At 40.7% G+C, this 27,958-nt stretch overlaps 1 protein-coding gene across 9 annotated transcripts in view; it reads left to right on the top strand.

Moving 5' to 3' along the window:
• KLF7 (KLF transcription factor 7) overlaps window positions 1-27,958 on the top strand; it is a 444,455-nt gene that overhangs the window by 360,722 nt on the left and 55,775 nt on the right. For all 9 annotated transcript variants that reach the window (XR_010839187.1, XR_010839186.1, XR_010839185.1 and 6 more), the window contains one exon: window positions 9,568-10,198. Coding sequence is in view for 5 of the 9 variants with exons in the window: in XM_067026690.1 (XP_066882791.1) it covers window positions 9,568-10,198 (631 nt within the window). In the remaining 4 variants the exon portion in view is untranslated. The remainder of the gene's footprint in view (window positions 1-9,567; window positions 10,199-27,958) is intronic.

Raw genomic sequence — 27,958 nt, 5'->3', positions numbered from 1 at the left:
ATTCCAAGGACCCTGAATTAAGTAAATGTACAACCATCTATGTCAGGAAAAGCGGCTTAGGGCTTGGTTTCATTATGTCTCTGGCTGTCACTTTTCGAAGTCTGAGGAGCAAAACAAACATTCCTCTTAGTGCCCCTGCGTTGTCTTCAACATTCCACAGTGGAAGTTCTTAAACTCTCTTGGTTTTGGAAATATCCTCTGTGATCACCAGCCACTAAACTGCATCTGCCACTGAGGGCCCCGATGGGATTTGAACCTGTTGTTCTTGGGAAATCCAAGCTTCGAGTGGGTTTGTGTGTGTGTGTGTGTGTGTGTGTGTGTGTGTGTGTGTGTGTGTGTATACATTGTATACTTGGGCAGCTGTGCTTCGGGGTGAAAAACAGTCATGTATGTATATGTATTTTTTATGGGAGGTAGAGGAAGGATATATTTAATTTACCGGACTGAGAAGGATATAACAATGGTCCAGAAGGGAGTCAATGAAATGAGCTTGCTTAAAAAAAAAAAAAAAAAAAAAAAAATCCCAGTAGCCTGAGTCAGCCTGTGCAAGTGATTTGGGAGAGGAAGGGGAGATGATGTCATGGGTTCGGCATGTTCCGATCTTGGCCACTCAGTGCAGAGGGGCCCGGGGAGTTTGGGGAGGGTGTGTGCATGTGTGTGCAAAGTTCACAGGAGCGGGTAGGGGGGTGAGTAAGAGTGGGTTGTAAAACAGAATTAATAACCCCTTGTCAGACCTTTCCCTGTTACTGTGTTTTTCAGTAATTTTGGTTTGAATGAAGGCTCTCTAGCCAATTAATGTTTATTTGTTTCCTTTGGCAAGACCCATTGGGGGAAGGGATGAGATTGGTGAATTAAAAATTTTTGGTTTGTTTTTGCATTTTGGAAGAAGAGGCAAGTAATGTGAGTGTGGGTTTTCAATGAAGGCTCCCCTGCCCACCCGCCCCCTCCCAGCCCCAATCCACCCCTTTAAGAGGCAGGAGGCAAGACATGGCCAGCTGGTGCCTTGAACTGACACAGGTGCAGAGGCAGTGGGGGGGTGGCGAGCCAAGAATAATTACAGGTTTCTGAACCATCAGGCCCCTCCTGACACAAGCGCTCATCGCAAAAACTGCTCTTTATGGAGAATTAATGGTGAAGCTGAGCAAGTGTCAGGATCATTGTTCTTGGGAAGCATCACTCCTCAGGGGGGAGGCCTTCTCCCGAGTCCTGGGGCCCTCATGAGTTGCCGGAGCAGGGTGCCCCTCTTCTCGAGCAAGGACTGGTTGGCCCTCTCCTGCACAGTGATGGGCTTTTCCTTTGGGGGTGTCTCTTGTGCATTTTTTTTCTTTTTTAAACCACACTCACAGCCCAGATCTGGGTCTTTGCTCTAGTGTAGGATGATTTTTCATTGACTGTTAAGGCATGAATTTTATTTTGTCTATGAAGGTATAATAACTGAAGCAGAGACATCTAGTGAAACTTATTTTCAAGCTCTAAAGTAACAAATGGGATTTCCTCCAGTGTGTGTCAAGCTACATGGAGACTTAGGTGGGAAGTAAGTTGATAGTGGACCCCAGCATGTTCTGTGATCTAGCTGTGATGAGCAGTGGTGTCTCTCCACCACTCAGAAGTTGAATTTAGTTATAGTTCAGTGGCCAAGTGAGAGCGAGTGACCCCCCTTAAGGGGCTGATGGAGGGTAAGGCAGTAATTGTAGGTAGAGGCCAGAATGATAGGCTTCTCATTGGTGTGTTCTGAAAAGTAACACATGGAAAAACAATCCTGAACCAAGATAGGACGCCCTCTCGTGCATGGGCCACCTCATCCCTAGTGGACACTGAATTTTAAGGGTCACAGACACTGTGAAGGAGGAAAGAGCTCTTCGAGGTTGTTGGAGGCCTGGGGGACAAGGAGCACAAGACCTGGGCCCCAACTCTGGGCAGTTTACATGGCTGTAGAATTCGCCTTAACTCTTAATTCAGATTTGAGTTGTTTGGTGTTTGTTGGTTGGTTGGTTTTTTAACGCAGGGCAACTAAGGAATCCTTGGGAGATGAAAGGGGTATTTGAGGCTGTCTATTTCAAAGACATCACTCTCTCCCCAGGCCTTTAATTTTGTCCCCTTTCTCCCCAGCCTCCCCAAAGGAAAAATACACAACAAGTATTTTCTTTGTATGTTGAAAACAGTTGGGGGAGGAGAAACACGGAAGGGGTTTTGGTAGAGATTTCCCAACTTTCATGTTTGTTTAGAATTCAGTTAATTTTCATAGCACTGTCTCTCAGAATTTACAGATTACTAGAGGGAAATACTTAATTTGGTTTCAGCTCCAGCAACCAACTGATGTGAGAGACAGTGGGAGGGAATGGTATCTTACACTGGTTACAGTGCTGTGGTGGTTTTGCAGAGTTCAGCGGTTCTGACAGTGTTGGATATACTGTTGTACCTCTGGGGTGTGCTATTGATGTGGGTTTTTTTTTTTTTTTTTAACCTAATAGCTAAAAAGCGGTAAGAGATTTTTCACTTATACCGTATACTTGCTCACCCACAATTTCTAGACAGAATTTATTCTCTCCTAACCTTCCACTCAAATATTTTCTGGCAGTGAAAGTCAAGAAAAAGTGAATGTTTGTTTAAAGTCTATCTCTAGGTCTGACAAGTTTGATTCTTGTCTGGTTCCTACCTCCGCTCTGCCAGGAGTCAGGTTCACTGTTACATTCTCCTCCTTAGAACTGCTTTGAAATGTCGAAACCCAGGAAGACGGGCAAAAAGTTGAGGTGCCTGTTATGTGAGGTTCTCCCATAGGCTTTACTGAGTTTATCAATTATGGTGCTTCCTTTCCTTCCCCCAATCCCTCAGAAAAATGGTAACAGAACTCTGGCCATGCTTTCAACTTCCTTTCCCATCTTTCAACTCTGACCTAATTTAAAAAGACTAGAAATGTGTCAGAACCATTACATCATATCATCCTTTGAAGGGGAAAAAAAAATAAATCACAAAGTTCCCATAAATATCAATCTTTGCAATCCTATAGGGTTTTCAAGTTGGCTTTGGAGTTAGAAGAGTAACGATTTTGCCAAAAAGTGTGAAGTGTGAACTTAGTTAATAATATGTTAGAAAGAATGAGTATTTTAGAAGATTGCTTTATAAAAGAAGCACAAATTACCCTACTGTCAGTAGCTTGTTTTGTGTCACTTTGAATTTCCATTCTGGGTTGTGTGTGAATTTCAGAGCACAGAAAAAGTAATTAAGCTTTGGGACATTCCCAGGAGAAAGGTAAGAGGTTCCTCTCCCAGTTTCTATACTTCAGACTCTTTGGGAACTGTGGCACCATGGTTAATAGCAGGTGACAAAACCACACATAATAAATGTCAGGAAGGGGCTCCCATGGGCAGCCAAGTGCAGTTCACCTGCATGTGCAGTTACCTGGGTGAGCATTCTTTCTGGGAACCAAAATTCACCCCTTCCTTGCTGGAAGGGCCTCATCATCATCATCAACATCAGTAGGTCAAGGTCTGACCTCAGAAGAAGCATGACTTTGCAAGTTTCCATGAAGGTGATTGCTGGTATCTCCCCATATTTTTGCCTCTGTGTTCTTTCCCCCAATTTGTTTGATCTCTTTGTTCTTTTAGCTCTTGGATCCTTTAAGTGAATGAAATAGGTGAAATACTTAGAATGAAGGGCAGCTGGCTAAAGGGAACACCAATGACTGATAATTGATTAGGAACATAGGTAGCAGTGTAGGTGGCACTTTGTTTCAATGACTGTATTATTCCAGAAAGAAATCATTAGCAAAATGCCATTTATTTTATTTCTTCTATTTCTTTTTTGACTCACTAACTCACTAGTGTGGATCCAAAGACTACAAATAACTACTCCTAATGACACAGTTATTGAGTGGTGGCAAGAGTATTGGACCAATGGCTTTGTCTTATGTTCTAATTAAAAGACAGGAAAAAAATCTAGAACTTTTTATGTTTTCAAAGAGTTTGGTTTTAAAGGGATGACATTGGGGAACCTGGACTAGAGTCTCTGCCCCATCCAAACCTGGGTGTAGTTTCAGTGGTGGTGATGGATGGGGGTTGTGAGGTAAGCGTATTGTTTACAAAGTTCTTACACTACTACACCACTTCAAATACTGCTCAGACGTATCTCCCATCTGAGACAGCAAAGGTAGAATTTAGCTCTGAAAGATTATTTTTATTGTTTGAGACCTATGTGATTTAAACACTATGGTCATTACTTTTAAGGAGATCATAATCTTAATAAACCAGACATGCTACCAATTTATGGACCCTTAGATTCATTTTGGAGACACCATTTAATTGTCCAGGATTGAGGGAGGAGGGTTGTCTTTCAACACTTGACAGCCAGCATATTTTCTTAACTCTGTGTTTCCTAAACCAGGCTTCCTGAAAGAGATAGACTTTATGCTGAACTTTGGATGAAAGAATGATTAGTGGGAGAGAAAATAAAAGATTGTGTCAGGCACATGGGCATGAGGGGAAGTTAAGGAGAGGAAAAATAGGTGAGGGAAACCTTCTAGGGGAGGATTTTAGGGGAAATGGCAAAAGCGCCTGGAGATGTTTGCAATCTTGACTGGCAAGTTTCATGTAAATTATGATGAGATAAGGACAGGTTGAACAAGAGCCATTTGGTAACCTTGGCGCCATGATGCCCACTACCTCTTGCCAACAACAGGGAGATTTTGGTGAACTTAATTTGTCCTGCAGGACTTGGATTATCCTGTTTTCTGTCAAATTCTGCCTGTGGATCCTATCATAGAAGTAGCAGGTATGGCAGTTAACAGGTATGAATTTTTTTCTTTCTTTAAAACTAGGTCTTGGATTATCATTTTAATAAGCATGTTTCAACAAGAAGGCTAGGAAGAGAATGGAGAGTATTTTAAAATATTTCAGGGTGATGATTTCAAAACCAAATTCAGGTGACATTTGTTAGGAAACTAGAAGAAGCCATGCATTTCAAAATTGAGATATCGGACAGCCTTCACAAAACTCATCTGTGACTCATAAATAATAAGAAAGTCAGTTTGCACTTGGATGCGTTTCCTCCCCATTGCTGATGGTAGTGGATTTTTGAGAAGGTGGAGGTTGATCCAGTGGCTCAGGCCTAAGTTGTATTGTTAGGTCAGGCTGAGGAACGCCTCATTTCTCCAAGGTGAGGTACCAGACAGCCATGATTTATGTCATTAAATTGACATCTGCTGACTCCAATTTGGAGTTTGCTGGCTAGTGTCATTGGGACAGAGTAAATCTCTGGTTCTGGTGGACAAACAAACATTTGAACTCTGTATCGAAATTTGCAATCTGGAGACACTCCTAGTGTGCCGATGGGTATTTCTTTTCTCTTTCTCTCTCTCTCTTTTGAAAGAAAGTATTTAGATTTATAGTAAGTCGCAAAAATTGTACATAGAGTTCCTGTATACACTCTTTGCAGCTTCCCTTAATGTTCCCTTAATGTTAATAATCATAATACAAGTATCATAACAAGAGATTAACCTTGATAAAATACCATTAACTAATTTATACACTTTATTTGAATTACATTATTTTTCCCACCAGTGTCCTTTTTCTCATCCAGGATCCAGGCAGGGATCCATTGCATTTAGTTGTCTTATCTCCTTAGTTTCCTGCAATCTGTGACAGCTTCTCCTTTGTTCCTCATGACCTTCATACTTTTAAATAATACCGGCCAGTTATTTTGTAGAATGGCCCTCAATTTGTATTGGTCTCATGTTTTCTCATGATTAGATAGAAGTTAGGTACTTTTGGCAAGAATGGCACAGAATAATGTTGTGCCCTTTTCAGCCTATCATGTCCAGGGAGCATGATATCAATATGCTGCTAAATTTCATCATATGGTGAAGGTGGTGCATGCCAGGTTTCTCTACTGTAAAATTATTATTTTTGTCTTTGTAATTAATAAATGTCTTGTTGGGGGGGTGCTTTGAGACTAGGCAAATATCTTGTTTCTCATTATACCTTCGTCTATTAATTTTAACATCCATCGGTGATTCTTGCCTGTGCTCATTACTACTTTGTTGTTTGATGAATGGCGATTTTCTATTTCACCTCTTCTATTTTTAACACTTCTATGTTTATTAATTGTAATTTTACTATGAGTAGGAGCTGATCTATCTCTTCCATTTATTTATTTATTCAACCATTTATTTATATCACTATGGATTCATGGATATTAATTGTATTCCATGGGTTAGAATCTGTTATCATTATTCGTTTTTGTTGCTCACATTGCCTAGATTTGGACTTTGAGAACTCCTTCAAGTTGGCTCATGAGTCTTTTTGACATGCCTCCATTACTTTATGAGCACTTCCTTACCTTCTGTTATGACAGTATATTCTAGTCTCATCTTTGTTTTTTTACCTCAGCCTTTCAATCAACTATTTCTCCAAGGCACCCTGGTTCCCGTTATTGGATAGTGATATTTAGAAACCAAGATCTTCATGCCAGGTGTGCTCACTGCTACTGGGGTGTCTTTGCTTGTAGACTCTTCTCATCGACAGAGCTAGGAAATACATGTATATATACACATACATGCATATACACATTTATTTCTATATATACCTCTGTGTGTATATGTATTAAAATCTCTGAGTAAATACTGATACCTTAAATTCCAATTAAACATCATAGGCATTTCTTAAGGGAGTTCTTATAATTATTTTTCAAAAACATTGGCGATAAACTGTCTCTTTTGCTTGGAAATAATCTAACATTGAAATCCTCCTCATCCTTAACATTTTAATCTCCAACACTCCTGATTAGTTTCTGGTTGACAAAGTCTTCTTTTCTATCTAAGCTTCATCACCAGCAAATATTACAAGAAGTAGATTTCTCAAGACAAAAATATTCCATAATGATTTCAGAGGGCTACCCAGCACATTCTGATGGGTACTCATGCTTCTCTAACTCTCAGTTGGAATAAGAATACCTTGTATTAGGATTGCAAGTGATAGCCTTTCTTACGTGGTCCAGATTTTCCCATATTTTAGTGATGGGAAGTATCTCCATCCTTAGATAATTAATGTGATCCATGTGTTCTGGGATTCAAACTAGGGCATACTGAGTAGGTTATTTTTTATCCTCCCTGAAGAGTGTGTAAATGCATTTAGAATATCTCAGTTCCTTAGAACTCTGAATATGAAGAGATCTGAGCTTCCTAATGATCACAACAATTTCTTAGTGACTTTTGATTCTTTGAGCTAAAAATATGTAAGATGACATGACATCCAAAAGCTCTATCCATAGACACTGGTGACTGTGGGTGTGAAATCGTCCTTGTGTGTGAGGCCGGGAACTGCCTCAAGGACCTCGTATAACCCATGATTCAGCTGATTTCTACCTGAAACATATCTGTGTCTCTATGGTCTGGTTCTGCTCTTTGGGCAAAGCTAAAGGAGTGTTACAGTTATGTTCTAGAAGACATGTGTTAGTGGTCATTTCTAGGATTGCTAGCCTCAGCCTAGTCCAGGTTAGGGTCAGCAGGTGGCTTTTGTAGAGTGGAGTAGAATAGAATGATCAAAATAATAGTATAAAGTTGATTTTATCTTTGTTTGATGGACATTATGTACCCGATGGGTACCAGACACTGTACTTGACAGATGATGGTTTAAAAGGGGAAGGGGAGGTTTAAGGGCAGTATCAGGGGTAATATCTTATAATTCAAAAGTGAATTGACTGGGGCTAACACTGAGGGTTTCAATATTGGAAAGAAGTAAATGATAATTTTTAGCAATGAGATGGAAAAATGAAAGGGGAAATCTCTGAAACATAGAATTCAGAAAAGGGGCAAATAAGGATAAGACAAATTCCTAGACCTGAGAAGGTGGTAGTACTCGTTTCGGATATAAAGTGGAGGGAAGCTACTCAGCAAGAGCTATTATTTAATCAATAAGCAAAATAGAATCAAACTTACTTTTCCAATAAGCTTTACTTGATTAATACCTCCATAATATAGAGCACAGAATTCATTGTCCACTCATCCCCTAAGAACTTATCAACATACTTTATTGTTATGTTATTTGGTACCACTTTGCTTATAAATTCCTGTAATTTTTAGCTTGTAATTGTTTATTCTGCACCTACATCACATGGATCTGTCACCGTCTTCTCCTTCTAACATACAGAAAGCCTTGCACCTTGCTGTGAACACAGTAGTTGAGTGAACACTTGTGACATGAGGGTTGAATGAAGATTGGAACCATTCATTAGTTTATCCTATTAAAAATCATTTGTGAGACCCAAAGGTGATTCATTGTTAAAAATCTGCTTTTCTTATTCAGTAATGCAGAGTTTTACCAGAAGGCTGATTAAAAACCAATCTTTTGAAATGTCACCAAAATAAAATCCTTGACAGATACAACACAACTGGGTATATCATTAAACTAGATTCTTAACAGAATAAAAACCTAGAATCAGAATATTGGTTGAAAACATAGAAGCTCTACAGAGGCAGTAAAATCAGGAGCTAGTCACATTTTAAATTTGCCATCAGTGTTTCTTTGTTGAAGCCCCAGAAGTTAGAGCAAATTGAACTGACAGTATAAGTTAGCACCATGGTTTTCTACCAGATTCTGGAAGAGTAGGATTAAGTGAAGAGAGCTTTTAGATTATAAACTTAAAATCTGCTTTGGCCATAAAAGCGCTTCCCCCATCTTACAAAGACTTACATGCATCACGGATGAAGATTTGTTGAAACTCTGAACCTTTCTGTTTTTTTGGTTTCTTTTTCCTCACTTCTTTACCAGGTGAAAACTTTATATTGAAATAGATTGTGCCTTGTCTTTAACAATTCAAATAGCTGCGATTGAACTTATTTTTATCATAGAGTCAGAGATTTCAAACTATTGTAATGGGACTCATGCTCCTTGCCACATAGTATGTAGCAATTGTATTTTGAATAACTTGCTGTACACAATGGGCGTTTTGTCATGTGCATCAAAGATTTTATACAAGGCGTTCTTTAGAACAGTGTCCATTCCTGCTGGTTAGCGAATCCATTCCCAAGGCAGGGCTTACTGTTGGTTCAGCTCATGACTTAGTTTGGGTGGGCATGGTTTATTCTTCAGGGCAAGTTGGGAAATTGGCTTATTTTTGTGACTTGCTAAAGTCTATTTGAAAAATTAAGTTGGACTGTGGGGAGTCTTATCTCAATATGAAAACCTTGTCTGATTCTCTTTGCTTCTTGCTTGCCCGGGAACTCCTAGGGAGGCTTAGAGCATCTCACCTGCTGAATTGGATTGTGGAGCGTGAGACCATTTTAACATTAAATGTTCTCAGGGAACTTGATGGTGTGAGATAGCCCTTCTGGGCTTCTAGTTCCCCATTAACTATAGTAGTTGAACTCATATCATGTGACCCTTGTGAACCCTTCAGAAGTGTCCAGGGAGAAAATAACAAGGTCAGACCTTTCAACAAGAGAATTTCAGATACGAGCCATGAGACATTCTCTGTTCCTTCCTGTATCTTCTTCCTCAGCCTGTCAACATGTGGTCTCGTGGTGTTCTTTGCTTCTGATGGCTGTTTCTCTCCCTCCCTCCTTCCCCTCTGCAGACATGCCTTGAATTGGAACGCTACCTGCAGACGGAGCCTAGGAGGATCTCGGAGACCTTTGGTGAGGACTTGGACTGTTTCCTCCGTGCTTCTCCTCCCCCGTGCATTGAGGAAAGTTTCCGGCGCTTAGACCCCCTGCTGCTCCCTGTGGAAGCGACCATCTGTGAGAAGAGTTCGGCAGTGGACATTTTGCTCTCTCGGGACAAGTTGCTATCTGAGACCTGCCTCAGCCTCCAGCCAACCAGCTCTTCTCTAGACAGCTACACAGCCGTCAACCAGGCCCAGCTCAACGCAGTGACCTCATTAACGCCCCCCTCGTCCCCTGAGCTCAGCCGCCATCTGGTCAAAACCTCACAGACTCTCTCAGCCGTGGATGGTACAGTGACGTTGAAACTGGTGGCCAAGAAGGCTGCACTCAGCTCCGTGAAGGTGGGAGGGGTGGCAACAGCAGCGGCAGCCGTGGCGGCAGCTGGGACAGTTAAGAGTGGACAGAGCGACAGCGAGCAAGGAGGTGTGGGGGCTGAGGCGTGCCCCGAAAACAAGAAGAGGGTTCACCGCTGTCAGTTTAACGGGTGCCGGAAAGTTTATACAAAAAGCTCCCACTTAAAGGCCCACCAGAGGACTCACACAGGTAGTGGTACAAGTTGGCCGCATGTGGTTTCTTCTTTTTCCTCCTTTAGCCTCGTGGTGGGAAGGGCTTCTCTCTGTTCCAAGAAGTGGCATCCATGCCAGCTAGGAGGTGTAGAGAGGCAGGTGGGTCTGGGTGGGAAAGCAGGTGACTCACTCGTTACCTTAGGATCTCCAGGTGTCCTGAGCACAGGACATGGGTTTGTCACTCACTGGCTCGGAGACGCTTTCAGAGGCAATGCCAACCACGGTGTAGAATCAGACACTACTGAGGATGCCTGAACAGGGGCTCTGGTGGTGTGACTCACAGCCGTACGTGATATGTGCACTTGTCACTTGCCTGACACTTTTCATTGTTTTATCAGTGTAATTTTGCAGTTTGGATCAACACTGGAATCCGAGGAGGTACATTTGAAATTCACAGTTGAACAAGGTAGCCAAGGTGTCCCTATTCACTCTTTTTCCAGCATCCGTGAGTTTTCATCAAAGTCACCAACAGCAGGAGGGTTTCAGAGTTCATTAGAGGTGATCATTCTATAATTAATTGGCATCTCCTCTTTTGCATTGTTCTCTGGCGCATGCTTTATGGAGAGATGGCAGAATTGCTTTTTAATGAGCTTGTTACCGAGAAGTTGCTAAAGTGATTACATTGCTATGTGTGTGGTAAGGGCGCTGGGGACCGGTGGGGACTGTATATTTTCCTCGGCGCTTCTGTGGTGACTCCCGGGAATCATGTTGATCTTGGGAGCGATGGGATAATTTGGAAGAGGGGGGTTTGCAGCGAAAAGAGTGAGATTAGCATATTCCTTGAATCTGGTCTTTGTTCTCTAGTTTGAGTTGGAAGCTTAGGGCTGGTGTCTCTTCTTGGGGTTAGCATCATAGGAGCAATTACTGTTATTGGGGTTTTTTTAATGAGTCCCTGACAGTGTACTGCTGGTATGGTTTTTGCATACTGCATGCACAGTACAAGCTGAACAGGGAAAAGCTCCAAAAGTATAAACAGCAGAATCAGAGTGTTGTCAGGGAGAAATAGGTGATTGGATCTGGGCTAGGAGATGTGTTGGTGAGAGTTCTTTTTGGGCTCACTGCTTGTCTTCCAGGTACTCTGTGGTGGTTTGTGGACTGTGTCACCAAGGAAGTGTACAGTGCAAAGTTCATTGGCTGGAAAATCAGGAAAACCTGGGTTCTATTCCCGTGCTATCACTAACTAGCTTTGTGACCTTGAGCACATCGCTTTACCTCACTGGCGGCCTCATTTTCCACCTCTGCCAAACAATCTGGATCTTAAGGCCCCTCTCAGCTTTAATCTTCTGGGGGCAGGGGGTCGGTGAAGTGTTTTTGTGCAGGACAGAGGAGCTTCCCTGAGGTAGGAGTGCATAATGTGTGACTAGAAGCCATCACCACCGTGAACCTGGAAGGTACTCCCACGGGAGGATGAGCGTGGACGTTGCTTCTTCACACCACAGGACTTTGGCATGCTCTCCTCTAACTCCGAACTGACTTTCCCTTCTGCCCTTGCTTGGTTCATGGGAAGGTCCCCTAAGGTAACTTTTGAACCTGTGGCTCAGGTTCAGATGCCACTCAGGGTTCCCATTGGAGATTGGGTTCAAGTCCTCCAGTCCACATACATCAAGGCGAAAGCTTCCTGCTATTTTCAGCTTTTTTTTTGTTTTGTTTTCTCTAGGATATTGTCCTGGAGGTCATTTTTATTTATATGTCTTTCTTTCTCAAGTCAATGAGTAAAGTAACGAGAAGACATTGCAGTGCTCCCAGGCTTCAGCCATGACTCATCTCCTGTTCCCCGCAGGAAACCAGAGAAGGCAGGATGAGGCGAGGAGGTTGAGCTCTGTTGGGGGTGTGGAATTCATGCTTGTGAGCACATTTTTTTCATCATTGACGTGAGACAGACTATGTCCTGCCTAGTATGGAGACTGGACGGCTCTGGGGAGGCAGAGAGTCTTTTTGGGGGGTGAGTCCAGAGCATTTTCTTCTTTTCCCTATCCCCTCTTTCCAATGGATGTGTTAGAAGGATAACTCTGAGGAGTGATGCATATTTTGGGCTTTGTTTTTTGGGCATTTTCTGTTCAGAGTGATTATCAAGGTGGAGCTCATTATGTTTCCCAGAACCTGCAACCCCTTGCCTTATAGCAGATTAAAGTGGAAAGACTCCTCCCCATGGGGAATTTACCCAAGAAGGCACCATGCATTATTAGAAAGGCAGTACTGCAGAGTGGTTAAGAGCAGGGCCTTACAGTCAGGGAGACTTCGGTTTGAATTCTGGCTCTACAACTTCCTAGATTTATGACCTGGATACATGATGTATCTTCCCTGAGCCTCAGTTTCCTCATCTGTAAAATAGGGATAATTTACCTCCTAGATTGTTTTGAAGATTAAATGAGTAAACATACGTAAGATACTTGGCAGATGGTAAGAGCTCATTAAGGATAGTCATAGGGTAGGGTTGGTTGTAGTTGTGACTATTGCCAATGATATTGATTAGCAGTGATTTCGTGCAAAAACAGCTTTATGTAAACTAGAAATAAACCACTTAAAGTTAAATGCCACCAAAAAACAAGAAGCTTTTCTTTCCTCACTTCCATAATTTTAATGTAGGGGTGATGATACAAGGACATTACTCATGGAGGGTGAAATTGGACATGCAGGCATTGGCCCATTGAAGTTGGCAGTAATTTATGTTTGTTTTTTTTTGGGGGGGGCGGTTTGCTGTACGCGGGCCTCTCACTGTTGTGGCCTCTCCCTTTGCGGAGCACAGGCTCTGGACGCACAGGCTCAATGGCCATGGCTCACGGGCCCAGCCGCTCCGCGGCATGTGGGATCTTCCCGGACCGGGGCGCGAACCCTTGTCCCCTGCATCGGCAGGCGGACTCTCAACCACTGCGCCACCAGGGAAACCCAGTTGGCAGTAATTTAGAGCACGACTTTCCTAAAACAACACAGGAAGCAATGGCCTTGCACCCTCCAGAAGCATTTTGCCAGTAAAACCTTCTGCAGAGACAAGCATGGAGGGAAAAGTAGGTGCTATATGAAAGAGAAAGGATAGGAGGGGAGGTAGAAGTGGAGATGGGGGATGAGGAGAGGGAATCTGAATTAATTTGGATGAAATGGATGAGAATCAGAAGTATTTATTTGGATGTGAAGGGGGCACATGGGGAACTGAAAAAAAACAAAAGTGATAATTTATGTGGTGTGGATCAACTAAGAATAATGAAAAAAGCATGAAGGATGGAATCAAATTAAGTGCAAACATATCAAGGAAGTAGACTAGTAAAAAGTTTGAGGGCAAAGGTATACGGTGATGGGAATTCAGGTTGGAGACGAGTCTGCTGCTAGAAGTGAATGGAGTAGGAAGAGCCGCTGACCAAATGTTGAAATGAAGTTTAAAAAAATGGGCTCTGGTTGGATTCAGGTAAGCTATTTTAACACAGGGCTCACTTTAATTCAGTGAAAATATTTTCTTATCCTTCAACTGGGGAAGTGTTTTGGGACATAAAAAGAGAGAGAGAGGGCTTCCCTGGTTGCGCAGTGGTTGAGAATCCGCCTGCCGATGCAGGAGACACGGGTTCGTGCCCTGGTCCGGGAAGATCCCACATGCCGCGGAGCAACTAAGCCCGTGAGCCATGGCCGCTAGGCCTGCGCGTCCGGAGCCTGTGCTGCGCAACGGGAGAGGCCACAGCAGTGAGAGGCCCGCATACCGCAAAAAAAAAAAAAAAAAAAAGAGAGAGAGAGAGCTAGAGAGAGCGAGCGAGAGAGAGAGAAAACCATCCAGGAGAAAGAGGGGAAATATTGGCATTTTGTTCTCTAGAGTTATATATATGATCTATCTCTTCTATAGGGTAATATGTTGAAAAAGAGACACACTTGCAAATGTGAAATAAAATATGTGGGTCTCTGTCTATGCATAAAGAAAGACAATACATTGTTGGTAACATGGATTTCCTTGCATTGAAGAATTTTTTAAAGTGTTATTCATTTCATCTTTATACACATAGGATTTACTGAGCTGGAAAAGATATGCTTCTTCTTCTACTTTTTTTTTTTTTTTTTCCCTTCTGTGTCTGTTTTTTGAGGATGCTGAATCCTTCAAACTTTTTGCCCTGGAGGATGTTAGGCAGTGACGTGGCTTTTCTTTTTTTCAGGTAGCAGATGTTCAAGTCGGTAGCTAGGGCACAAATACTGGTTGCCCAAAGAGGTGAAGTGAGGGATGGGGGAGCCAGGCTGGGGGTGGTAGAAGATGAGGCAGGGACTGGGACCAAAGGAATATTGTGAAGTAGCAGAATCTTAGAGAAAGGAAGCATATATAAAAATGGACATATGGTTTATTCATTGGGAAGAGCGCTTAGTGCTGGCATGAGTGTAAAAATGTCCTTTAGCAGCCAGGCCATTACAGACCTTTCTCTCCCACTCTGTTTTCTGGTCTTTGTAGAATATATTTTTCTTTCTCAATAAGTCAACCATCATGTTCATAGTTTTATTCATTTTCTTGGAGACAGCTAAATAATTCTTATATTTTGACGCAGGGGAATCCCTCACTTTCAATTAAAAAAAACCCCACTTTATTATGCTTATTTTCAGCAAAAATCAATTTGTTAAAACGTTAGTAGTTTCTATTCAACATGAGAAAGAATAATATTCCACATTTCTTCTCGATCACTGCTGAGTAGGAATGGAAGAAAATCTGTGATTGAAATGGTGCTTTGTGTTAAGTGAGCAGACTTTTCTAATATGGAAATTCATATAAAAGCATATCCACATTTACACTATTAAGATGAGTCAGGTTGGTAAAGGCTGGACAAAGGCCAGGAATGAAGTCTTTGGTTGTTGGTCACAGAGGAGGGAGAAAAGAGGCCACGTCCTCTCTTGTGCTACTTGGAGAGCTCTCTATAGACTGGGGTTGCTTTAGCCTAATCCATAGCTGGTGATAGGACATTCTAGATTTTGCACTGAAAGATATAAAAGTATGCTTTCTAAATGAAAAGATAAAATGAACGTGCAATTTACTTAGAATTCTATATCTGCTTTGGGGTGGTCATAATGAATCAAGATGTGGCACAATCTCTAAGTTTAATTAGGATTTAGGGAAATTGTTTTTAAATGGAAAGGTGGGTAAAAACATTACAAACAAAAAGATGAGTGTAGTATTTAAGAGGCAAACAAAAGTGCTTATTTTATACATATAATGAAAGTTCTTTAAAGTTTGAAATATAATTTATTTTACTTATTCAACAAATACTTATAAACACTTGCTATATGCCAGGTATTGTTCAGAGTATTAAGAAACAAAATTCAATTGAGTGAATTTTAAAGATCTTACTGGCTTTATTCAGTGATTCATGAATTGGGCAGCATCTCATCTAACAAATAGAAAGGAGCTCTGAAGCACTCTACAAAACAAAAGACTTTTATAGACAGAAGGGGGCTGGACAAGGAAGTTGTACCGGCAAAGAGCTGATTGTTTGTGGCAAGGTCATCTTCCTTTAGGGGATGACAGGGGTCTATCAGGCAGATTACCTCACTAGTGCTGATCAGGTAATTCCAGATTGACTGGTTTAAGATTCCATTCTTTGGGGTGGGTGAACCTATATTAAAATTGTAAGTTTCAGTTTGGTGAAGTGGGGCTTAGCACAAGTGACTCCATTTTGGCCCAGTTGTCTCTTTTTTTAACAATTCTCTCCTTCTGATCAGACTCAGCCTGAGAGATGTGATCAAAATTTAACACATTAATGCCACTCCCAGCTACTGCTGTGACGATCTCACAGTTTTTGCTGATTCTCTGTGTGCTATTCACAGGTCATGACTTAAGGTTCACTTTTTTTTTTTTTTTTTTTTTTTTTTTTTTTTTTTGCTGTACACGGGCCTCTCACTGCTGTGGCCTCTCCCATTCCGGAGCACAGGCTCCGGACGTGCAGGCTCAGCGGCCATGGCTCACGGTCCCAGCCGCTCCGCGGCATGTGGGATCTTCCCGGACCGGGGCACGAACCTGTGTCCCCTGCATCGGCAGGCGGATTCTCAACCACTGCGCCACCAGGGAAGCCCAAGGTTCACACTTTTTAAGTTGGTCATTCTCTTCATCCCTTTTCTGACATTTCAGTCTTAGGGTATTACTTGTTTGGTGGTTAGTGGCCATGAACATGCACTTAAACGTGCATTTAAAGTGCACCAGGAAGACTACTATGATTATTGTAAGCAAGACAATTCCCAGTGTCTGGAGTGCACTTCAGAGCCATGCTCCACAAGACCCAAACCAGTCAAAATCAAATACGTCAGGGAAGACCTCATTGAAGGAGTCACTTTTTAAAGCCAAGTGGCTTATTCAGTGATTTTATGTAGCTGAGTTTCAGCTTCCCCAGAAGTGTTAATCCAAGTACATCAAGTGGTATTGGACGCAGCACAGACACCTTATTGTTCAGGTAAAAGATAATCAAGGGCTATCCCATTACCAAGAACAACCTTGGTCAGAGAGTCTAAGGAATTTCTTAGTCTAAGAATTTTCTTGGGCAGCTATTGCTTTAGTTATTGCAGAATCCACTGATTCTGCAATACTTTCAAGAGTTAAGGAAGGTTCCTGATCATAGTCTCATTTGTACTCACTCCTAACCAGGGAAGTAGGTGCCTGCCAAAGGAAGCGAATCCTGAGTCCTGAAGCCTTCTGATAGGTCCCTTCTAACTTGACAGTGTAAATCAGGGGAATTGACCAGTGGTGCCTCAGTTTGATTGTGGATGGTTAGGGGCACAGTTAGGTAACCTAAGAGGCATTGCCTGGTTATGTACCAGCCATCTAGGCATGCATAAGCCTAAGGAGAATGATAATCACCATAGACAAAAATTAATCATGTCAGGGCACAAATCATTCCCATGAAGGTGGCACTGTTAACGGATTCATTTGCAGGGATCGTTGCACTTGCCCATTCAAGCCAGGGGTCAGTTAGTTTTTCAGTGCATTTGGAAAGTAAATCTCCTAGCCCCAAATAAAAAGTTGTTCTAAATTCCTTGCAAAAATGGGTGCAGCTGCTAAGTTCTTTTCATGATTGGGGTAAGATCTGTTTTAGAGAATCGTAAGAACGTCGGGGTGCAAATGTACTATGTTTTGTCTAGGTATTGTGTCTAGTTGGGCAAGTACAGCTATAATCAGAGAAAAGTAAAAACAAGGGCACTGAATGTCCTGGCCATAAAAGTTAGACCCTCTAAGTGACTTCTAAGGGGGGTTCAATTGTAGTTTACAGGACATTAGGAATAGAAGAAAAATTGGTCACAGGAGGGACCAGGGCAGGGAGTCTCTAGCATTATGGACAGGTTGGAGTTTTTAATGGCAAATCCAGCAGTCTAAAAGGTTATCCCCCTTAGTAATGGCCTGGGTATATGATGGTGTTGTTGTTCCAGGCCAATGCCACAGTAAAGGAAAGAAAGAGAAGAAGAAAGGGTTTTTAATGTTTAGTTAAAGTATGAAGTCTTGATTCAGCATCTTGGGTGGAAGCAGTCTATACTGATGTCAGCTACTTCTCTTCCTAGTCAGTTTGATTTGCAGGTCTCCAGAGTTTGCCCAGGAGCAGATGTCAGGTGGAGCCTTCTTCAGCTGTGAGATATGTACCCAAGGTTCAGTGCCTTCTAGTTTTGAAACAGTGTCGGTGGTCAGGAGCACTTGGTAAGGTCCTTTCCATGAGTCTCACTTTTGCAAAAATATCAGAGTAAAACAATAATTGCCTGTAAATTATAAAAAGACTTTTAAATGCCCACTGTTAAGATCTGTTGAGAACTCATTTGCTAAGGAAGTGTATTTATTTCTGTGATATACATTTTAAGATAGTAACTGGAATTACGACTGATAACATTTTACCAGAACATTTAAGATTTCCAGGAATTTCATACGATTTCTGAAACACTTATAACATATACAAATACAAAATAGAGAAGACTTATTGTTACCTATTTGACAATGCTTCTCATTTAATTTAACATATCAAATAAGCCTATTTAGTTTAACATCTTTCTTTTTATGAGGAGGCAGAACAAATCTCTTGAGATGTTCCAGGGGCCCTCTGGAAAATCCCAAAGAAAGATTGAAGTCAAAAAAATTCACTTAGAATTTGATTTGGGGGGAAGTGTGTCAAAAATACCCATTTAATAGCGACAGTGGATACTGTTAAAGGCAAATACAGAAGGTTACATCGTTGTAAGCAAAACTTAACTCTTTTAATATTGAGAAGATTGGGTTTTCTCAAGCAATCAAAGACCTGATAAAGACAGTGTGAAGCACAGTAAGTTGCTGTGGTAAGACACAAAATCTTCACTGTCCAGGCAGATTACTTAAAAAATAAAGAAAATTTCACAATCTGTTATCAAAAGCAGACTAAAAGTCCGATAAAACCTTGTAATTTTAACAGAGAAAACCAGCTTCTAATTTTGTACCAGTGTACTTTTGATATTAAAACTCATTTTTTAAAAACTTAAATAAACTCATTCTAATCTTAGCCAGCCTGACTACACATAAAATTTGTTTCCCAAGGTTCCTTTTCCAAAAACTTTCTACAATTTTGTCCTATTTTTTTTTTCTCTTTCTCATTTTGGAACAATCATTTTACTTTCCTTACCTACTTTTCATACACAGTTGTTTTCCTTCACCCTTATTTTTTCTAAATAGTTTTAATTACATATATTGATAATATTGAAAATAAGGAATACATCCCTAATTCATAGTGAAAACTAAGATGTAAGAAATTGTGGACTGTCTCTTATATGGGCATTCTGTGGATTGGCAAATTTATAAATACATTTCATAATTTCTAGAAGTATATTCTTTCTCATAATACATTTTCCAATCTAGCAAAAAAAACCATGTCCACTAATAAACCCAAGTTTCTCAGTAATAAGAAGCTAAAAGTTGATAAACCTATGTTCAGGACTAATGTTCCAGTATTTATATGGAAATGATCTAGATAGTCAGTGACTATTCATCATTTAATTTAACTTAGCAAAACTCTAAGGTTTCAAGTTACCAAAAAGGTTTGGGGAAACTATTTAAGTAGATATACCATAAACCATAGTTATTGCTGGAAAGTGGAAACGCTTACCCACTTACATCTATTTAAATCACTTGTTCTTGGGGCTTCCCTGGTGGCGCAGCAGTTGAGAGTCCGCCTGCCGATGCAGGGGACACGGGTTCGTGCCCCGGTCCGGGAAGATCCCACGTGCTGCGGAGCAGCTGGGCCCGTGAGCCATGGCCGCTGAGCCTGCGCGTTCGGAGCCTGTGCTCCGCAACGGGAGCAGCCACAACAGTGAGAGGCCCGTGTACCGCAAAAATATAAATAAATAAAATAAAATAATAAATCACTTGTTCTTAACAGTTATGTTTAGATTACTCATGAAAATTTTATCATACCAAATTATTTTTCTTGCTGAAAAATTTTATAACGGAGATAACATGAACTTATTTGACCAGGTAGAATAAAATTGTATGTCTGCATTATTTTCAATGTTGATAACTCTAAAGACATATCTGTTTTAATTAAGCCAACAAATTTAAACTAGCTTTTATTTACTGAAGATTATCCTAGGTCATGTGAACTTGAAAAACATTTAAGTTAGTTTTCAAATTTCTGAGACTATGTTTAATTTATATTGCATTTGTTTTTAAACCAATTAAACGGAGCCCTTTACAAATTAATTTCAGCAATACCATCCAGAGGTAGAAAATACCACACATCTACAACACATATACAGTTGACCCTGGAACAGTGTGGGGTTCAGGGGTGCCAACCCTCTGCGTAGTGGAAAATCTGTGTGTAACTCATCGTCCGCCCTCTGTATACATGGTTCCTCTATATATGCGGATTCATCCAACTGCAGATCATATAGTACTGAAATGCTTACTGTTGGAAAAAACCTGCAAACAAGTGGATCCAAGCAGTTCAAATCTTTGTGGTTCAAGTGTCAACTGTGTATATAGACACACATAAACATACAGACTGACTCAGAGAGCTTAGAGCTTCCATTCTCAAATTTTAGCCATGAATTAGGTATAATAACACAAAACTCACTAGGTATATAAAATAAGTTGGATCAAAATTGTGTGTTTGGCAGATGGAATAAGTTAAGGCTCAGATGGCTAAAGCTTTTCACTAATATTTGTGAAGAAGACACTTAAGATTTTTCATTTGTCTAAGTTCCAAATAACTCCCTACCCCCTTTTTTTCCCTTTGGTAAGAATTACCTCCCTGGAGTGCAAGTTCTTCCAAGAAGGACTCTTGTTTCATAAGACCAGAATTTTTACAATACCTACAAGTCTTTTGAGATGAGTAGGGGAGGTTTGGGGATTGGACTTTGAATTGTTTCTAGAGCTGCATTTCTGGTTTTGCAAAAATTTGTAAGATAGGGGCAGTTGCTTTTAATTTCTCAAAGAAGTGGGTTGAAGCCTAAATGATTATCAAGGGGTTGATTTGCTTATTCAACCACATTGTCTTCAATTTGCTTTTTTATATTGGGGAGAGAATTTCCAACTAAGATGGAAATGAAAATTTATGTTCTGCATTTAGAGCTGTTTATCTTTGGAATGTTTTAGTAAATCCTTCCACAAAGGCATCAGAGTATTTTTTGTTATTTTATTTTTTTCCTCCTGGGTACATAGTTTCATTTATCTTAGGGGAGGAGGTTTAAAATTTTTTTTCTATCAGTCTCTGGATATCAGCTTCCAGTTTGGCCAACTTCTGATCACAGAGCTACTTAAAAAATGCTTTCAAATATCTTGTCAGTTTTCAGCTGAAACATGCAATAAATATAAATAAATAAAATGAAATAAAAAAATACTGGCAGTATTGAACAATCCTATGGACTCAAGAGGTGTCCCCAAAGAGGGTGCAAAAGTTATTACCCTCCCAAGATCCAGAGCCACGCCCAAAGATAGCCAAAAGGAGAAAGAAAGAAAAAAAAAAAAAAAGACTTAGACAATTCCCCTGAGGGCTGGCTGTATACCCAAGCTGCAAATGGAGTTTAACCCATATTTCTGTCCAGCCATATCTAGCTGCAAATGGGATGTAACCTACATTTCTGCCCAGTCATATCTTGAGGCCCTCAAATTGACAGGCCAAATTCTCAGGATGTAAAACAAGACAAACAAGAAGGTAACAGCTGTCCTTGGGAGAGAAAGGATCAATAACTAGTGGATCTGGATTTAGAAAGGAAGGGGCAATGTGAAATTTTATTTTCGTCTCCCAACTGGGCATAACAGACAGAAATTCAGGAGAGCTCCCTCTGGTAAGAACTCTCACTCTTCGCTGGCTTCTGCCACTTTCCCAGGATCCCATCTGCAGGCTGTAGTATCTACCAGAATTTGACAAGCTTTTTCCTTTAATTTTAATTTTATTTTTCCTTGGCTGTTTAAGGGAATAATGTAGCGGTTTACCAGAAAAATCTTTCAGAGTCCTATCAACTCTGGGAGGGGTGCATATGGGGACCTTCCTTTGAGGGTAGATATGGGGGTGTCTGTATGGCCACTAACTTGGCAGACTTGTTCACAGTCCTGTAGTCTCTTCCAAATGGAAAGACAGTTCAGACAGAAGACAGTAGAAGGAATGCTCCAGTAAAGGAGGGTAGAGGGGAACAGTAGGAGCTGTGTCCCTCGTTTGGTCTTTGGTCTTAGGTACCTCTTGAGTCTCTTCATTAGCCTTTTATAACAAATCTTTCAGTGAAGGTGTTTTGGAACCTTGGAGCCTTTTGGAGCCTCTGCATGCCAATTACAGGAGGTAACCCATTCTGTTTGTTTGATTTGGGAACGCTTGTTTTAAGGCACGCTTTCTTAAATGATCATGTCTAATTGGAACGTTCCCTATAATGGCCGTTGTTATTCTATCTAGGTTGTCTTTAGTAAGGTTTTGCCATTGTTGTAAAGATATTTTTAGCTTCCGGGACCATAGTTCTTAGACATAAAATAAACAGGTGTGCCAGAGGTAGTGTACTCAGTTCTTTGAAATGTAAGGATCCCAGTTTTTTTTTTTTTTTTTTTTTTTTTTTGTGGTACGCGGGCCTCTCACTGTTGTGGCCTCTCCCGTTGCGGAGCACAGGCTCCCGACGCACAGGCTCAGAGGCCATGGCTCATGGGCCCAGCCGCTCTGCTGCATGTGGGATCTTCCCGGACCCGGGCACGAACCCGTGTCTCCTGCATCGGCAGGCGGATTCTCAACCACTGCGCCACCAGGGAAGCCCGTGGATCCCAGTTTTTTTAGCTAAGCCTTGGGTCTCTCGGAGCCAAAATTAATACCCAAGAGGGATGTGGCAGTGGGCTGGGGATTGTGTGGTGTTTTACAGCATACCTTGTTGTGTGGAAATTTCCTTGGGATTGGCAGGTGACCTGGTGTCAATCTAACCTGTTTTGTGACCAGTTTATCCTAACACAGGAGTCTTTTGAGTTAGGTGACAGGCGCTCTGACAGCTTTTAAGTGCTCGACCATACCCATCAACTTTGTGACTTTTGTCTTCTGAGATTCCCATTAGCAATAGTCTTTACCTCATATGCACACTAACATACCAGCAGTAACCAAAGAGATGTTACTGCATTCTGGTCAAGAGAAGGTGCTAGGTGGACACCCCCAGCTGTTCCCAATGAGGAACTACAGACTAAACTAACAGTGCCTAATAAATGGGGACTGTGGACTAACCAAGGGCTAGGGACTTGGGTTCCAGGTGGGACCGTCTGCCAGCTCACGCTGACCCACTAAGCCCTGGACTGGGACCGTGGTCTAACCAAGGGCTGAGGATTGGCACTCTGTTAGAGCCGCCTGGCATACTAGACTGGCCCACTAACCTTGCACTGGAAAGCCAATTGGATCAGGAACTCAATGCAAAGAGAGCAGACCTCAGAGCTGAGAGGAACTTACCCATAGCCCTTGAAAATGATGAGAAAGACAAAGAACTCAAAGGGTTTACAGGTACCAGCGCCTGTGTTTCTCGTTATCTCTGAAGCCGTCAGAAGTTCCCTTTGGACCCCACCACTGCCTCCAAATCTGTTAAAAAACAAAATTCAACTGAGTAATTTTTAACGATCTTATTGGCTTTATTCAGTGATTCAAGAATTGGGCAGCATCCCGTCTGGCAAATAGCAAGGAGCTCTGAAGGGCTGTACAAAATGTAAGACTTTTATAGGCAGAAGGTGGCAGGACAAGGAAGTTATACCAGCAAAGAGCTGTTTGTGGCAAGATCATCTTCCTTTAGAGGGGATGGCAGGGGTCTCTCGGGCAGATTACCTCACTAGTGCTGACCAGGTAATTCCAGATTGACTTGTTTAAGATTTCATTCTTGGGGGAGGCTAGAACTATAGTTAAGTTAGGTATTAAGTCTTGGTTTGATGATGTGGGGCTTAGCACAAATGACTCCATTTTGGGCCTGTTGTCTTTTAAACAGAAATCTTTTACAAATATAGCCCTTTAAGCGATATTAATCTAATGACACAGGTGTTATTCTTATTTCACAGAGGAGAAAAATGAGACCAGGAGAGGTCAAGTAACTTGTCCAATGTCACAGACGGCTGGGCCAAGATTCAAATCAGACAGTATTGCTGCAGTCGGAGCTCTTAACTTCTGTGCTAACTCATGAGGGGAAAAGAAGTCATACAGATCTTTTTCTTCTTAACCCATTCAGAGGAAATGAGAAACTTATCGTTTAAATACAAATTGACAATGAAAACTACTTTAAGTGTCTTTTAAATAGGTAAGAACTGGGAGGATCCTTAAATATACTGCCTCATCAAGTGACTAAGAGCCAGAACAAGGAAATTACAAAGGAATGATCTTCCATTTCCAGGCCCATTATTGTTACTGAGATAGTTACTATGATTATGGTCATTACTATTAAACCGTTTTTTTTTTTTACTTTAAAATTAAAGAGAGACTTTCTTATAACATTCCCAATTCACTCTATCCATATGAAGTAATAAAAACAAGCATTATCACATATAGTGGACACTGAGGACCAAAACTATAAAAATGCCTTAGTCCAGTATATACAGCCTGCCACTGGCAGAATTAAAATTTGTACCCTGTCCCTTAGGCTTGCATTCTATTTAGTAGAATTTAGTAGTATTCTTATTTACTTTGTTCATTCAGTCATTCTACAAACAGGTATTAAGTGCCCGTAGATGTCAAGTGCTGTGCCACAGAAATGACCAGCAGTTAAGAAGGGCCAGTCAGATACGGAGTTCTAAAGGAAGACGGGGAATTAAATAAGATTAGGGCTCCTGTCAGTGGTCAGAAGCAGCATGGATGATTCAGAGATACGGAGTCGCTCTTCTCTTTCTGGAAAGGGTGTTTTTTATTGATGCTCTTCATCTTTTCAAATGATGCCAATGTGATAATACACTAATTTATATAAAATAGAAACCCTAATTCAAGGTCAGGCGTACCAGCAGGATAAAATTAAATACGTCAGTCTGGAACCGTAGGGGGCCCATCGACCACTTTCAACCTCCTCTTCGCCATAGATAAGAATTCTTTGAATTTATACAATAGCAACTGAAATAGGGCAATTTTAAGACATTAAAGGGCCTTTAATATGCTGAGACACATGGCTGCTAATGAAGTTTATCCATGTGTTGAGGCAGAAACTCATTAAACCCCTATTATGGGATGGAAACTAGCATAAGGGTTAACTGTTCAGTTCACAAGGTGGAGAGAGTTTAATAGGAGGGTTTGATAGTTTGGATTTAGCATATTCAGGGGCTTAAGAGAAAGAGTTTGAAAGAAGCGGTGTGAATGAGGTGGTGAAAAACAATTGATGGGAGAATTTTATGATTCAGGAAAATCTTAGAGCTTCACCACATGATAATTTATCAATATGCTAGCTCTTAACATTTAGAAGATAAATTTAGGTAAACATATATTGAGTAGAATGGCTTAAACTCAGCATATACACCGCAAACACATTTATTTTATTATTATTATATGGTAATAACTGTAGGCTTTGTGGGATGCCTATTCCAGGTGTCTGTCCTTTTAATGGATAATTGGTAGTCACAAAGTAAATAAATATGTTAAAATAAGAATTGAGGAGAAAGAAAAAAACATGAAATGAAAAAATATTTCACCATCAACAATATTTATTGAACACCCACTAATACTAGATACTGTTCCTTCCCCCATCTCTGAGAACCTCATTTTTTGATGCAAAAGCCTAAAATATGGTTTTGTAAAGCCATTATATTTAGAAGCTGATTTCAGAAGAGAATAGAGCATGGATTGGGAATGGGAGGTAGGAAGAAGGAAGAGAAAAGAGGAATCTAATTTCAGAAAAGGCAGTGGAAGTAATCGAATTTTATAAGTTCTAAGATTTAAAGGTTAGGCCAGCTGTTTACTAACGAGGAAAAGAGGGTCATGGGAAGTCTGTGCAAATGAAGGAATGGCATTGGGAAGGCCAGGTGTGAACCTGAAGAAAACTGTTCTCTTTAATAAATAATTAATGTATAGACGCTGTTTTGAATACAGTAAGAATTATTAATAACCATGATAATTATGGTTATCCTGTATATATTATATTGGGAGGTTGGAGGAAAGTTAAACGGAGCTTTGTGAAGAGTGCAGGCAAAGATAATATTGTAAGAATTAATTGGTGGTAGGCAATAGTTTTTTTATGTCTCCTGAAGTTGAAACAGTAATGGACTGATTCTGTTTGAATCAGGAAACAAAGGGGAGTTCAAGAAAGTCATGTGTAATAAAACCAAAACCTTTTTTTTTTTTAAGCTTTGGAATAATCCCTTTGAAAAAATTAGTTGAACTACAAGGACAGATGAAAAAAAGTATTTGTAAAATGATGTGCCTTTCTTTGAAAAATATTCAGTTTGAATTTTGTTGAAATTGTAGTTGAAACCTTGACTATGGATCGTGAGGAAACAAACTTTTCATATAAAGAAGTTAATTCTGTTAAGCAAATGGAACTCTCTGGGAATCCAGCCTACTATGGATATATGTGTAATGGGACTCAAAGCCAGGCTATCAGGTACCAAATGGAGAGAGCGTGGCCCTTTAAACCAGGCAGTTTCCATTTGTCCCCAGTCTAAGGGAGGCCATTGGGATGGTGGCAAATTTGTTTTCTAAAAATCTCAGTTCCTTCCTTCTTCATGCCCCACCAAAGAATCTTATACTTGATGCTTTCCTATACTGAGTCACTCCCTGCCTTTTTAGCCTTCCTTTACCCTCCCTTACATCAGAAGGGATCTGGTACACTATTACTATTGATTGGTGGATTACATATCCATCAACCAGTATAAAACACTGAAATCTTTTATTATGTTTTGAATCTTCAATTATAGGAGACTTAATGGAATTTCAGGAATCTGCAAGCAAGTAGGGCATCAAGATGGGGGCGTGTTGGAAGCTGGAGCAGCATTCTCCACCTCCCACTCTTTCCCCTTCCCCTGCTGATGGATTTTCTACATTTTCTAAGAGTAACCTCTTTTCAGCCATTTTTTAAAAGTAATATATTGACAGGACAGTTATTAAGCTAAATGTTAATAGAAGGAAGATCATTCAAAATAAACAAAAGTTAGTGACTTTTTAATGTGCTGGCTATTTGGCCAACCAGTGACAGAGTCACCCCCGGTTCCTGCAGTGTCTCCATATTTGGTTGCCAGTGTTAGGACCTGACTAGCTTATATAATGGGAGTCAACCTACTTAAATTATTTAAGGGTATCTGCAGAGAGAATATACTTTCTGTGGTCTGTCCCATATTTATGTTCACCTTGCTTCCTCCTTTATTATCTGTGCTTATTGAGGTAGGTGAGTTGGGGACTGACCCAGGATGGAAGCCAATAAGTTTTGGGGGATGGAAGACCAGGACCCCCCCATTACTAATTCCTTATGGATCCTAGGTCCAGCTTTGTCTTAAACCAGGCCTACTTGGCAGACTTTCTTCCTTTTTGGACTTTGCATCTTTTCCTTTCTTCCCTTCAAAAGTTACCTTCAGTCAGGTTAGACTCCTTTTATTTTATTTGCAAAATAAAAATGCACTTACAATTTAAAACTCATTTTATATGATAAGCCACTCATCTGGTGTCAGCAAGCATATACTTTAGACTTCTTCTGTTGTTTTTGTCTTCAGAATGTATCCTCTTTCCATTACTGTAATTGACATTTAATTTATGGAATTCAGTAAAGTAAAATAGTATTATGCATACTGTTTTCAAGCAAACAATGTAAAAATTTTAAAAATCCCAAATCTGTTGGGATACAATCATTTCAACCATTCCACTAGGTGAGCTAAAGTTGACAAAAGCCATCAATCCTTTTGTTGTGGGCAGGAAGCCAGAAGCCATCCTCAATAGAGAAAGTTCTTTTCCTTCATGGAAGAGTATTGCCCAGTGAAGTGTGTTATGGTGTCTAATGTCTTCTTCTGGAGCACTTGGAGTTTTCATAGCAGGGGAATTTTGTAAGAAGGATGATAGATTGTTCCAACATTGAAGGTACTGTTAAAATGAGACAGATTCTAGGAGTCTAAAGGATGCCCTAAAAATGTGAAATTATATAATCTGTGCCCTGATGACTAGAACCCAGGAAGAAGGTTGACGCCAGTACATATTCTATGGGCAGTGTGCAGTTGGAAATATTTTAGAATAGCTGCACGATAGTCATGTTTAAATGTTTTCTGTCTTCATTTTGCATGTGCATGGGGTTTAATATCACCTCACTGGAATTCATTACTGTGATTATGAACTTGCGACACGGCGTTCGAATCCCCTTACTGCGGTATTCACACACCTCACCTGTACTC

Source organism: Kogia breviceps, chromosome 2 (assembly GCF_026419965.1).
Source record: "Kogia breviceps isolate mKogBre1 chromosome 2, mKogBre1 haplotype 1, whole genome shotgun sequence".
NCBI lineage: Eukaryota > Metazoa > Chordata > Mammalia > Artiodactyla > Physeteridae > Kogia > Kogia breviceps.
The sequence above is the reverse complement of the archived record's forward strand: the minus strand, read 5'-3'. Positions and strand labels throughout refer to the sequence as shown.